Source organism: Balaenoptera ricei, chromosome 20 (assembly GCF_028023285.1).
Source record: "Balaenoptera ricei isolate mBalRic1 chromosome 20, mBalRic1.hap2, whole genome shotgun sequence".
NCBI classification, from domain to species: Eukaryota; Metazoa; Chordata; class Mammalia; order Artiodactyla; family Balaenopteridae; genus Balaenoptera; species Balaenoptera ricei.
Window position 1 is genome coordinate 14,773,353 of NC_082658.1, and position 14,671 is coordinate 14,788,023.

The 14,671-nt window shown below is 46.6% G+C and overlaps 1 protein-coding gene and 1 non-coding gene across 3 annotated transcripts in view; one reads left to right on the top strand and one right to left on the bottom strand.

The window, feature by feature from the left end:
* TEX2 (testis expressed 2) overlaps positions 1 to 13,680 on the top strand; it is a 108,827-nt gene extending 95,147 nt beyond the window's left edge. The window contains exons 9-12 of one of the 2 annotated variants that reach the window (XM_059907097.1): positions 5,617 to 5,742; positions 7,377 to 7,586; positions 10,180 to 10,300; positions 11,974 to 13,680. In XM_059907097.1, coding sequence (XP_059763080.1) covers positions 5,617 to 5,742; positions 7,377 to 7,586; positions 10,180 to 10,300; positions 11,974 to 12,096 — 580 coding nt within the window. In that variant the 3' untranslated portion in view covers positions 12,097 to 13,680. Of the gene's footprint in view, positions 1 to 5,616; positions 5,743 to 7,376; positions 7,587 to 10,179; positions 10,301 to 11,973 lie in introns of those variants that run through there. The other variant, XM_059907098.1, reaches the window with a different exon arrangement.
* Positions 13,681 to 14,510: 830 nt separating this feature from the next.
* Positions 14,511 to 14,647, bottom strand: LOC132356274 (small nucleolar RNA SNORA76). The gene has a single exon (XR_009499798.1). It is a non-coding gene; the product is annotated as a small nucleolar RNA SNORA76 (small nucleolar RNA).
* Between the last annotated feature and the right edge of the window lie 24 nt (positions 14,648 to 14,671).

Here is a 14,671-nt window from a genome sequence, read left to right on the forward strand (position 1 = left end):
CCACCTTCTCAGCATCTAAATATAAATATAAGACACAGGCTCTTAGATGTTTGCTTTATTATGATGCTGACCTGATGCTTGTATTCATACTTGTGGTGAAAGCACAGTAGATGAGGGAGTTGGATCATACATTTGAGAACATTCTCTCACTAAGGTGATTCTGAGTTATACAGGTGACCTAATGAAAATGTTCGTATTTTGATTTTTGGAGAATTTCACCTGCTGTATGCAGTCTAACCTGTATCTGTGCTATTTTCCTTTCACTTTTCTACTGTTTTGTTAAAATGTGTTTGGATTCGGCAATCTGTGGATTGTGTTTTCCGGTGAGTGGTATTGATCAGCCCTCCATGTAGCATTTCATACCCCATCAGTGCTGAGTCTCGTTCTGACCCATGTGACACCGCGAGGAAGCTTGTCCTTTCATCATGTTCCCCGACATAAAGGCACCGTTTGTAGACCTGAGAGGATTGAGATCAGGAGCATTTAAGAGGCTTTCCTGGGGGGAGAGTTGTACAGACTTCCGTGATTCGTATTGCCGGGGTCCTGATCTAGCCCTCTAGGCAGACTCAGCTTCTGTCCCCAGCTGCCCCGACTCCGGCCCCATGCCCAGCTGAGCGCCATCAGGCCAGCCTTGGGACAGCAAAGTTGCAGAACCAGCTGCCAGTAAAACCAAGCACCTTAGGCAGAAGCAGTCTTGAAAATGAGCTCTAACTAACCGGGAGCGGGACAGAGCAGACTTTGGTCAGGAGCATTTGTGCAGGGAGCCCTTTCTGGAAACAGCCCTGTGCTGGCCCAGGGCTGCTGGGACTCCATTGGAAAGAGGGGTCTTGGGAGCAGGTGGGGCCCCACCACAGCCAGGTCCCTGAGATCCTTGCCACTGAGGCGTTCCATGTTCACTGTTATTCATGCAGCTCTCTTGGCACAATTTCAAGTTCATAAACTCAGCTGATCGGAGGACAGACACGTTTCTGAGTAAGCAGTGCTTCTCTAGACTGCATGAAAAAAGTCCTCTGCGTTAGGAATATAATGGTATTATATTTAATTTATAATATATATCTAAAGTACCATTTTTTTTCCAGTAGAGTCTGGTATAAAATGTTTTGCTTCTTCCTGTGAGGGTGTTAAATTTTATGTTGAGGTGTAATTGGCTGTCATTTAATTTTAAAAGCACTTGGGAGGAAAACGCCTGGATAAATGAACCCTTAACCCATTTTTGCATAAAGGACCCCCTTGGGAATCTGAGAGCTCTGGATCCTTCCCCCAGAGAATGCCGACACATGCACCATTTGGCTGACAATCTCTGGGAGCTTCGAGAGCCTCTCAAAAGCCCATCCATAGCTAAGAGCCTGACCCCAGAAGTGATTCTAGCCTCACTCCTCCTCCTCAGTCAGGAGCTATGGAATCGCCCTGAGGCTGAATGCCGGAGGACAGGCAGAGTCCCTGCACCTGTGGCTGTTGCTGAGCGTGTGATCTTTGGTTTCCTTGAGGAAGCCTCTCCTAGAGCAGCACGTGTGAATGGTGGGTCCGCAGCAGCCCTTTCCTCCAGGCCCTCCCTTCAGCCCGTGGCCGCCTGTCCAGGGCCTCACTTCTGGGCAAGGGCTTGTCCCCTGCCGTCCCGCTCTGGCAGGGCCTCTGCTTTGTCTCGCTGCTTTTGTCTGTCCCCCTTCAAGTGTGCAAATGACTGTGCCCCTGGGGAGTACCTGAGGAGGTGCTGCTCAGCCTGTGGGAAGTCCTGCTTACTGTAGAAAGTTCATGAGGACCCTGAGGCTGGTGGTAAGAAATTGAAGTCTGTGTCGCTTCACTCTAGTGAAGGCCTTTCCCTTTGAAATGTGGGTACCCTTTATATTTCAGACATTTTTCCTTGAGTCTTTGTATTTCCCGAACAGTCTTCTTGTTACACATTGTAGCTACAGTGACTTTGGGGTGATAAGGCACTCAGAATGGAATTCAGGTGGTGAGCTGGGCAGTCTGAACTTTAGGAATTGGCCTGAAGGGGACCCAAGCGAGTCGGGAAGGGGAATGTGCTGCTCGTTGGCTGCTATTTATTTATTTATTTATTTATGGCTATGTTGGGTCTTCGTTTCTGTGCGAGGGCTTTCTCCAGTTGCGGCAAGTGGGGGCCACTCTTCATCGCGGTGCGCGGGCCTCTCACTGTCGCGGCCTCTCTTGTTGTGGAGCACAGGCTCCAGACGCGCAGGCTCAGTAGCTGTGGCTCACGGGCCTAGTTGCTCCGCGGCATGCGGGATCCTCCCAGACCAGGGCTCGAACCCGTGTCCCCTGCATTGGCAGGCAGACTCCCAACCACTGCGCCACCAGGGAAGCCCGTTGGCTGCTATTTAAATGCACATCGGGGCGAGCATTTCCTGGAAGGCCCTTGGCCTGTCCGTGCTCTACCACGGCAGCCTGGGCTGGTGTGCACGTCCCTGTATGGGCCACCACCACCCCATCCCCCCCCCCCCCGACCTCTGTATTGGGCCGCTAGTCCCCGGTGTACCTGGGTCCACCACCCCGCCCCGAGGCCCTGATATTCTGGGAGCCCAGTGCTTGTCGCCCACGCCGTGACTCAGTCTAGCTCTGTGGGTGTACGTGCACGTGTGTGTGGCAGATGTATGGGCCCGACTTCTGTTAAAGGAAACGAACGCACTCTCGTGAGCATGGTCCCCCTCCAAGCAGTCCTCACTGGGCTGTTTAATCTAATTATGCAGCCCTGACTTAAAGCATTTTTTGGAGCTGCTTTTTAGAGTTGCCTCCGGAGTCTGTGACATTCCTTTAAGTATTCTGAGTGACAGCAAATCTTCCTACTTTCTAGATGGATTGGATCTTTGAGAAATTGCCAGACGTCATTCAGAGGTGATGGTGATTATGAGACTAAGAAATTAAATGTTTGGTTCAAGACAGAGAGTATCAGTGATAAAATAACGCACTTTTTCTTATGTATCCGACTGCAAGCGCATTTCCAAAAAGATTTTTAGCAGAGGCAGCAAAACTGGAATTAGCCCTTTAAGGTGACTCTTGAAAGGATATTACACTTATCTCAGATTCTAAGGTGTGTTTAAAAAAGTAGGCTTATTGCGTTCTAGCACATCTTATATAAGAATGTGCAGGGTGTCTTTCTCTGAAATTCATCATAAAGTTGAGATCACAAAATGCATGTTCAGTTATAAAACTTGAATATCAGCCAAATATTTAATTACACTTTTAATTAGTAAGTATTGGGTGCCGCATAATACAGCTCCCTATGCTGAGAGGAGAGGTACCATTTGGTCACAGTCAGAATTTCATGTCATCTGATCTGTTTTAACTGACAGAACATTGTCTAAATGATTAACTTCAAGCCACAAAATTTGTCCTGTTCTCTGTCCTGTGGAGGATTAATTCAGGAACCCGAGAGCTCACTGCAGTGCTCAGCCTTTGGCATCTTCTGCCCCAGGTCTGGAGGCTGCCAGATGACAAATACCAGTGGGGACAGAAGGGAACAGTGGTTCTGCAGGTTTCACTGTGGTCCAGGATACTGAGGCAGCCTTTTGTGCTCTGTACCTTCCTTACCTGGCAGCATGAGGTCTGAGCCAGGGGGCACAGTCGTTTTACTGATGGAGAAGTAAGAGAGGTTTCTGAGATGGTTGTGTTATCTTTGGGGACTTACCTCCCTGACTTTCTTCATCCCAAGACCCAGTGTAGGCTTTCTTGGGAATCATATTTTACTTTTTATATAAAAGAAGAGCTCTGTGAGGGCTGCCTAACCCTGGAAAGTGCGGAGATGGTTTTGTGACCAGCAGACACACGTGAGCATTTCCTGGACTTGCCCGGCTTCTGATGGAAGGAGGAGGAGTCAGGTGCTGTCCCCGTGGCCAGGGACAAGAGGCCTTTGTGTCTGCAGAGGGAGTTTCCCTTTAACACTGTACTCAAGCCTGTTGGCTAGAGCGCTGGCTCTAATGTTTCAGGGCCAGGATCAAGGAGGATCCGGGTGTCCTGCCAGGGAGGACATTTGTGCTCGGTCCTCTTACAGCCGGGCTCCTGTTTCAGGGCGGAGATTTCAGTGCCCTCTTCCCAGTGCTGGGGCCTCTGCTGGGCCTTCAAGTCCACACTGGCAGGTGTGCTCTGCCCTTGGGTGCCCTTGGCCCTTGTTGGCCAGGAGATGACTGCCCCCGTGGGCTTCTGGTGGCCCAAGGAAAACCCCAAAGGGTTACGCCCGCAGGAAGATGGGACCTAAGCTGCGCTGCCTTCCCCTGTCCTGGTGATTTTTGTCCTTATCAAAAATACAAGGCCCCCACGTGCCACAACTAAGAAGCCTGTGAGCTGCAACTAAGACCCAATGCAACCAAAAAAAAAAAAAAAAATACAAGGCCCACCCTCTGCTTAGTGACCATTTGGTAGCTTAATTGTGTTCATTCTGTCCCCATTAAGTCTCTGAGCCTCAGAGATGGGCCCTGCTTTCTGCCTCTCTGAAGCAAAGCCACCATCCAGGGAGGGAGCTGCCTTCTGTGGGGCCCAAGCTTGGCCAGGAACCCCCAGGGCCGGCCCTCACAGGGGAACCTTGATCACTGGCTGCTGCCAGTGATCCAGTGGAAACTGAGGCTCTACCCTGGAAAGATTAACGAGGGACATTGCTCTCTGGTGAAGTTTTTTCTTACTTCATTTAAAAAACGTTGTGTGTGGGGTTTTTTTATAAATTTATTTATTTATTTATTTATGGCTGCATTGGGTCTTTGTTGCTGTGCATGGGCTTTCTCTAGTTGTGGTGAGCAGGGGCTACTCTTCTTTGCGGGGTGCGGGCTTCTCATTGCGGTGGCTTCTCTTGTTGCAGAGCACGGGCTCTAGGCGCACGGGCTTCAGTAGTTGTGACGCGAGGACTCTAGAGCGCGGGCTTCAGTAGTTGTGTCGCACGGGCTTAGCTGCTCCACGGCATGTGGGCTCTTCCCGGACCAGGGCTCGAACCTGTGTCCCCTGCATTGGCAGGCGGATTCTTAACCACTGCGTCACCAGGGAAGCCCTAAAAAACGGTTTTAAATTAGTACTTTTCTTGAAAAGTTCCTGGGTTCTCATGTCAGTTGCTTCCTAGAGTCCCTTGAGATTTGTTGGTTGTTGGCTTTTTCTGTGACCTTCAGGAGCTGGGGCAGGTGTGGGCTAGGATACGTAATTTCACTAGGAAGGAGTCTTGAGCCAAAACTAACGGGAGGAAACTAAGCCAAAAAGCATAGTTGTTGAACTCAGCCAGAGTCAGGGGACTTGCCTGAGCATCCCCGTCATCTGTGAGGTGGTCATGGCGCCAACATGAGCTGTCCCCTCCCCCGTGCAACCATCGTTCTTTCCACTCACCTTCCCATTGGCTACGCTGCACTGTTGACGAGATCACTGCATTTTGTGTGGACTGCATCACACTCCCACCACCTGTCTTCCTGACGCATGTGCAGAATCCAGCCCGTCAGGCCCAAGTCCTCTGCGGTCCTGCTGGGGACTTGGCACTGAAGGGTCTCCCGGGGGACCAGGCCAATCCGAGGACGCTTGGATTGGGCCTCTTCTGTCTGGGCTGGGTGGGGGAGAGTGATAACGCGGTAGCAGTGGTGGCGGTGGAGCCTGGCGCTGGGCCAGCTGCCGTGGTGACTCTGCCCTGATCAGTTGCAGGCCCAGGGCCTTCTGTCTGGCCGACAGCGACGAGGAGTCCTCCAGTGCTGGCTCCTCTGACGAAGACGACGCACCAGAGCCCGGCACAGGAGACAAACCGCTTCTCCCAGGGGCTGAAGGGTGAGTGGATCCAGCTTCTGGGGTCTTCAGGGGTCAGGGCTGCAAGTTGGGAGTGAGCTTTTATGGTCTTTTCCTCTCTGATCTTCCTTCCTCCTTCACTTTGAGTGAATGGTTTTTGCATTAATAACTAAAAGCCAGTGGGATAAAATTTCATGCCCCAAAGCAAAAGACCCGAATAGCTTTCCCTAATTAAGAGGGTCCAGACCAAAATGGTTTTCTTGGGCCGTTGGAATAAATAACAGAGAATTGAAGGGCGTGTTTATCACAAGGAGCACAGATTACACAACAGCTCCCCCTGGTGCCGATAGGGAGCATTACTTCCCTTCTGACGGGTCACACTTGTTTCTGTTGAGCTTTTAGTTCCTACAGTGTTGAAACATTCAGGTGATTTCTTCGGTGAATTTTGAAAACGTGGATCACTTAGCTGATCTTTTGGATCATGAACTACATTTTGGTGGCTCCCTTTGCCTGTTACTTGGACTGCTGAATGATCAAAGTGCTTAGGCTGCCTCTCTGTAAGGATCTTTTAATTATTTAAAGTGAGTGAAGAAACTAAAATGATAAAGAAACCAGGTGATTCAGAAGTATTTGTAAGAAAATATCAACCTATTCACTTTTGAAATCCTACAGAAGATGAAAAGAGAATCTAGATGTTTGAGGAATTGGGACTAAAGTTTGTGTGCATTATTTAAACTCTCCCCACCTGACCTTCTTAATTGCTTTTGCCTACACACATACACATACTATTCCTGACACTCTGGAACTGTGGAGGATTTTAAGAGCAAATATCCTCTCTTCTTAGGGCAGTCTTAGGTAGATATGACCTGATACAGGAAAGCTTGCTTTCCTGGGCTGCTAGCATATCAGCTTGATGTAGCTTTTTTCTTTAGATGCTCCTAAGCCCTTTGACAAGTAGTTGCTGCTCAGAGTTGGTGTGACACCATCTAAAAGGCAGGTGTTTTACTGTGTTTTGTGGCCCTGTTAATGCAGCCCGATTTCTTATTTGGTATGTAGAGATGGTGAGATTTCGCTCAGAGGACACTGGATTTATATTCAGTATTTGAAGGTTATAAAGGAGAGCAGGTGAGATGCCTTCCCTGCTTGCACTGTGAGAACTTGGTCTGACTCTCCTTTGTCAAGACTCAGGCTCTATCTGATGTCTGCACCTTGTCTAAAGTTGTAGTTCTCGGGACTTCCCTGGTGGTGCAGTGGTTAAGACTCCGCGCTTCCACCGCAGGGGCCCAGGTTCGGTCCCTGGTCGGGGAACTAAGATCCTGCACGCCGTGCAGCGCAGCCAGAAATAAATAAATTAAATTAAATTAAAAAATGAATAAAGTAGTAGTTCTCACCTGGGGGTTATTTTGTCCCCCCCTCCCCGGGACATTTAGCCATGTCCAGAGACATTTTTTATTGTCATATCTGTGGGGGAATGTGCTATTGACATCCAGTAGGCTGAGGCCAGGGATGCTGTTAAACATCTGGCAGCATCCACAACAAAGAATCGCCCAGTCCACCGTGTCAGTGGTGCTGCGGTTGAGAAACTCGGGTCTAAAGTCAGGTGAACACAGAGCCACCAAGTTGTTTGTGAAGGAACAAAGTCTATAATAACACCTGTCTGTGTCCCTCATTTAAAGGTATGTTGGAGGTCACCGAACAAGTAAGATTATGAGGTTTGTTGATAAAATTACCAAGTCAAAATATTTCCAAAAAGCAACGGAGACAGAGTTCATTAAAAAGAAGATTGAAGAAGTCTCCAATACGCCACTGCTGCTAACTGTCGAAGTACAAGAATGCAGAGGAACCTTGGCGGTCAACATTCCACCTCCCCCGACTGACCGAATATGGTGTGTAGAGGGCCCCCTGGGGCCAGCCAGTGATTCCCCTTCTTGCGTGACCATAAAAATCCCAGCTTGCTGATCCTTGACATTATGGAAAGTACTTTCTCCTGGGAAGAAGCACTTTCAAACGTTTTTCATGGAACCTTAACATTAGTTGTAAATCTGATTCTGCCTTCTACTGTGAGTGGTTAATTCACATGTAGAGACTCATCTTCACACGTTAGGGAGAGTTGAGGTTATTGGTGAAGTTTATGGGATGGGCTGTTTCTCTTCTTGGTCTTCCTCCTCTCTCAAGCCAACCCTTTCCACCAGTGAGGACAGCTGTCCTTTGTAGACCTCGTATTCTCTGCCAGCCTGGGGTGTAACTGCTTCAGCTGGCCAGTCCTCACAGCATCCTGCGGAGATAGGGCCATCATTATGCCCACCTTGCAGATGGGGATCACACATCCAGCAGAGTCCTGGGCGGTTAGGGAAGACTTCCCCAGGTCAGACCTGGATGTTGAGGCAGGAGCATGTGTGCTTGGTAACTGTGGTAGAAAGTCTTGTCATTTGACTGAAGCAGTGGGTCTTAACTCCACCTGCATATCACAGTCACCTGGGTGACTTGTTAAAGCTATGCCCAGCCCAGCCCCCAGGATTCAGCGGTTGGGGGACTAAGCCAGGATTGAGAATCACTGAAATAAATTTCTCATGAGCCCAGCAGAAGAAAATCACTATCTGTAAATCTCAATTTTAAATTGACATTCAGGGCTTCCCTGGTGGCGCAGTGGTTGAGAATCTGCCTGCTAATGCAGGGGACACGGGTTCGAGCCCTGGTCTGGGAAGATCCCACATGCCGCGGAGCGGCTGGGCCCGTGAGCCACAATTACTGAGCTTGCGCGTCTGGAGCCTGTGCTCCTCAACAGGAGAGGCCGCGATAGTGAGAGGCCCGCGCACCGCGATGAAGAGTGGCCCCCACTTGCCGCAACTAGAGAAAGCCCTCACACAGAAACGAAGACCCAACACAGCCAAAATAAATAAATTAATTAATTAATATTTTTTTTTAAAAATTGACATTCAAATGTGCATAAGGGTATACAGGGATTGCATAAAAGACCTCTTTGTACCGTAAGCTACAGTTGTGTGAAAAAGATAGCTCTGTTCTGTTATAGAGTGAAACCAGCATGCTGGTACACAACCTTAGTGTTCAGAAGGGCTTGTAGGAATGATCACAAAAGGATTTTTTAATTGGCTGATCATTTAATGATGATATTGGTGTTTCCCAGTAAAAACTTTAAAATACCATTTTAGATTTTATTTTTAACAAGTAATGTTTTCACTGGAAGAACATGAAGAAAACAGAAAAAAAAAAGCCTGTAACCTTACCATCCAAAAATAACCAGTTAATAAGTAACTTACTGTGCATTTTTCCAAGCCTAATAACAATTTTTTTTTAAATAGTAAGAGTTGATACGTTTCTCCCTCTTCCAAGCTTTGACTTAGGAGTTACAAATGCCACTGCTCAATGGGAGTTCAAATTAGAGACCTCTAGGCTAGTGCCACCCAGGGCATGCTCGGGTGCCGAACTGTTTGTTATTAATCCACAAAGATAAGTGTAGATACTGAGAGTGTTTAGAAACATTTATAGCAATTTGCCATTTTTATTGTACAGGCAGACCTCATCTTACTATGCTTTGCTTTCTTGTACTTGCCGATATTGCGTTTTTTACAAATTGGAGGTTCATGGCAACCCTGCATTGTCAGATGATGGTTAGCATGTTTTTAGCAATAAAGTGTTTTTCAGTTGAGATACGTACATTGTTTTGCACACTTAATTGACTACAGAATAGTGTAAATATAACTTTTATATGCACTGGGAAACCAAAAATTCACGTGACTCACTTTATTGCAGTAATTAGCTTTATTGTGGTAATCTGGAACTGAGCCCACGGTATCTCCGAGGTGTGCCTGGATTTTTTAAAACATTGGTCCATGATGGGTTGAAGTTTTTAGTTTGATAGCATGCAGTCTCTTCACTGGATACCTTACCAACAATTCTGAGTGCCAGTCTGCTCCATCGAGAAGCCATAATTATGGTGTGGAGTGTGGAATGAAAAAGCAGGTTATAGAACGTTTCTATTTACGTATGCATATTAGGAGTGTGGGGAAAATTGATCCCACTTCCCTCAGTGGTCCTATCTTGGTTATGAGACTCAGAGAGAGAGTGTCTTTTATTTTCTGCTTTATACACTTGTATATTTTGGATTTTGTAACAGACATATCCTACTTTCATAAAAATAGAAACAAAAAAGATCCTTGCCATTTTAGGAAAAACAAAAACCAGAAACAATGCCCAGGTCATGGACTTTTCCAGTGGCATTTCCTGGCTTTCTTAGTTTGTCACAACTGTTCTCAGATCATCACGGCCCTGGGTCCAGGGACACAGGGAGTTCACAATTCATACTTGCTGCACTGAAGTGTTTTTTAGAAGGGATTTTCGGAAGAAGAGAACATTTAAGTAGTGATAAAGCCTTGTGTAAATGAGGAATGTTTGCTCTTGGTATTGTCCACTTCTTTTCTTTGCTTCTAAATGTGGTTATTACTTGTCTTCTTTAAAAAGGTATGGTTTCCGGAAGCCACCACATATCGAGCTGAAAGCTCGGCCAAAACTTGGAGAGAGAGAAGTGACTTTAGTTCATGTGACAGACTGGATAGAGAAGAAACTGGAGCAAGAGTTTCAGGTACACCTGCAGTGTCATCTAGTGTTTCATGCTGAGGCTCTAAAAGCTCTGGGTAGAACAGAGGTTCTGAACTTCATGTGGGTCAGGATCCTCCTTGGAAAATCTGGTGAAAGCTATGGACCTCAGGAAAGTACACATATGATCAAATAGGCATAAAGTTTTAAAAACTCTGAAACTCATCCACAGAACCCCGTGAAGTAGTCTTTAGAGGAAACTCAAAAGGTAGGGGTCAAAGAGCAAAATGACTGTCTTGTACCAGTAGGCCCGGCGAGGGTTAAGCCGTCCATCTGCTGGGGCTATCTTTGGACTTTTTCCCCGGGTGGGGCCTGGAATTGACCAGCTAGTAGCACCCGGGCTGTGGTGGTTCCTGCCCTTGTGTGGTACCCACCTTGCTTGGTTTGTTTTCAACAAACAAATTGTTTGTTGCAACAAACATTCCGCGTGTAGCTACCACCTACCCTGGAAGTCCAAAGATGAATCAGGCCTGTCCCTCCCCTGTGGATCTTCTAGGGTAGTCTAGAGATCTTCTGGAGTTGACTAAGCCAGAGCTCATTCTCTAAGCCTGTCTTCTGCATTCTGCCACCAAGGGAAATAGCAGTGTAGCTGAGGCCCTGGAATGAGCTGTTTCTATCAAATTTTTATCAGGTTTTTGAGGCATAGTTGTCTTTTAAGGTTTTACGGATTAACAATTTACTTTGTAGTAAATTTCAGCTTTTGAAGAAGACCGGTATTATTTTTGCATTAGTATATTTTGAGTTATTGCCTTTAAAATTATATATTTTTTATTATTTAAAAGCTATAGGTTAAATATAACTAAAAACCAGTCTATGGAAAGCTTAATCTTATCTCCAAAAGGAAAAGTACTTTGAACCTAATAAGGGGAAAGACAATCTCATGCCTTCAGTTCGTTTCCTTTTTCTTATCTCCCTAGATCCTGCATTAGGAATTTGGGTGGGTCATCTCTTTTAGGGGTATTGGGATATAAGGGTCATCTCTTTTAGGGGGCAAACTTTGGTGCATGGTATTTTTGAGGCAAGTTGGGAAGTTGAAGGGTAACTGCTTGCATTCTCCCATGGCCACCTGTTTTTGTTTTTGCTTTGGAAGAAAGCATCGCTGAAGTTGAATACATTGCCAAAATTCACTTACATAAAATTAGTTTATAAACAGATAGGCAAAGCACCATTACTGTCAATCACTCATTATCCTTTGGGTGTTCACTATAGTAGGATTTCTTTCATACGTAGCTTTAACTGGTTGTGGTTTGGAAAAAAAAAAAAATTAGCTTACATTTTTGTTGCTAGGATTTAAATGGGTAAGTTGGCTTATGTGTGTTGGAATATGTGTTCTGGATATAGTAATTTGGAAATACTGTGAGCAGCTTACGCTCTTAATTCTCTTAATGTTATTTATCAATTCATGAGTAATTTTATTATATGTACATGAAATCAAAGGCTGCTTCTTCCTCAGAGCTTATTGGGTTCTCGTGTTCGTGCACTGGTGTGATACCTCAACGCTTTCTAGATATCATAGAGGAATTAGTTTGGAATGTGTAGGAAAAGTTGTTTCATATGTATTTTAAAAACTAGTCTAAAGCCTAAAATTATTATCAGAACTCACTAGGGCAACTCTGAGAAAAGAGCATTCTTCCACATGCCTGTTCCTTCTTTCTACAGAAAGTTTTTGTCATGCCAAACATGGACGACGTTTATATCCCCATCATGCACTCGGCCATGGATCCCCGCTCCACTTCCAGCCTCCTGAAGGACCCACCGCTGGAGGCTGCTGACCAGCTGTGATGGGTGCAGACCTGGTGTTCCCAGTATTGAGATGAAGCTCAAGGTGTGGGGTTCTCGGCTGCCATCTGGGCTGTAGCACTGGCCTTTCCTCGTGCCACAGCTTCTGCCCTCTGCCTGCCGGCGCCCATCCCACTGGGAGGTGTCCAGTGAATGGGGTCCAGCTTGCCTCCTGCAAAGCTTTGACTCAGCAAAGGAAAACTGGAAGGATCATCACGGTGGATCCAGAGATTACAGGTGACTCCCACCATGGCTTTTCTAAGTCTACCAGTTTCTGTGGCAGCAAAAGAGCACATTGAGAGCGAAGCTGCACAACTGGAAGGCTTCCCCTTGCCTCCTCGATGCCTCCAAAGCTTTTTCTCAGGCAGCCAGTGCAGTGGAATGTTTTCTCACTTTTACAGTTCGTGTGATGCAGCCCTCCACACCAAGAGAACGTCAGTGTGGTTACACATGTGGAGGGTGGGGAGTGGAATTTTGTGAACTATTTCTTTGGTGATAAAAAGATATGCATAGCAACTTACTCTTCTTATTAATTGTGCGTTTTGGAAGCAAGTAGCCATAGAACATACACTCTAACACACTATCAGCTGGGGCGGGAACCGTGGGATTTATGTGACCATTAGGCAAAGCCATGAGATCAAACCATCCCACACCTTTTACCAAGGAGGTACAATCACCTGGTTTCTGACTAATCCCAAGTGTTTTCCTGAGACGTGAGCATATGTGGAAATATCAAACAAACGTAATGACTGGACTGGGGTGGGGCCAGAAAGCCAGAGGCACCGTCCTTCCACCTGGCACTTGCTGTGAGCTCTGGGAAGCTTTAAATAGGCATCTTAAATGCTTTGTTAACCTAATTGGTTTGGGATGTTTCGTGGGCAGTTTCCTTTTCTGATGGCCAAAACCCGGGAGACTGCTCTCTATCATCTTGAGTCAAGACGATGCTGATGTTTGCTCAGCATCAAACACTTGCTGTTTGTTCAGCATCAAACACTACAGATCTCAAAATTAACGTGACATTTAACGTTGCCAACTTTATTTTGTGCATTTGTGTCAGAACATTTAGTTTACAGGTTTCGGGGCTCTCTCAAACTGTGTAATTTGCTTTGAGAAGTACACTCAATACAATTTTTTAATTGTTTAAAGCTGCATTCAACATCAAACTTACCTTGGGTTAACTTTTGACAACTTACATCTGTGGACAAAGCTAATAGTGGTTTTTTAAACAGCAACAGCACCTTGCCTGAACGGGACTTTAAAGAAATTAATATATTGAAAAAAACATATTTGAACCCTTATTTGATTACTTTAATTGCACCATTAAAACATTTGACGTAAATTATTGGACCATTCCAGTCAGTGTACTGTTCTGATTTCTCATCGTGTAGGCCAATTTGCCTGTCAGTGCGCATGTCTTGTTCGCTGGTCTTATAATTTTTGTGCAATAATTAAAGGCAAAGGACTAGATGCACTGTTGTGTAAAGAGATTACACATGACTGTACCCTATTGCACTTAATCAAATAGTATGTGGGGATTTACAATCGCTTGCATTGTTTCACAAAATAAATATCTCATGTCAAATACTAGATACGCATCTAAGTTATTTCTACTTGATCCTGCTTAGATAATAGGACCAGAATAAACTGTGGTACAGAATAAACCTGGGCCCTCAGCTGCCAGTAGCAGCTTCAGCTTCTTGGGTGGTCACTGGACCGGTTCTGTTGAGGATCCAAAGTAGACCAAACCCTGATATAAGGAAGGCGCTATTATCCTCGATTCGTATTTTTAAAAGTCCTGCTCCTGAGCTAGAGTTTACACCAACTGCCTACTAACCCTGCTAACTTGGGGCCCCGTCCATTATTAAGTACCAAAGCGGCTAGACATGGCACTTGTGCCTACCTGCCCTTCAACACGTGCTGCCTTGTACTCAGAAATGATGCACGTTTCACCTAAATCCAGGAGGGATCGTCATCACCTAGAATGTGGATTATGCAGGAGTGATTGTGCATTTATTTACGTGCCTATGTTGTGCCCAGCAATGCACAAAACCCTGTCATTGTGAGCTGTTCAAGCTATCTGGGGCATATCCAAATAAGCAGTTGACCCTAAATGGCGGTTTTTCCCAAGTAGTCCGCGAATACACCGCAGCCAGACGAGTTCAGCCCATGCAGCTCAAGACCGGGAGCCAGTTCGTGTCAAGTGCACTACGGCCTTCACTCAAGCTGTTCTAGGACACAGCCGGATTCTCATCTCCCCTCCCTGCAGACGCCCTCCCCGCCGCGGTTAAATGAACCTGACCGTCTCACTGATTTCCCCGCAGAGAACACTCGGACTCACAGGACAGGCACAGGAATAAGCAGAGACTGCAGGACCCCCGACGTCTTCCCCAGCCCCCTACCCCGGCAGCCCAATGCCGCCATGTAGCTCGCGGTTAAAAGGGCCGCCGCCGCGGGGGCAAGACGGCCCCAGTTATGCGCAAGCGCGTGCTGCTCTGGCGCTGCAGCCTGACCCCCGGCGCCACGCGCAGGCGCGGCGGGGGCTCAAAGGCAGCGCGTCGCCACAAACAACAGAGACACC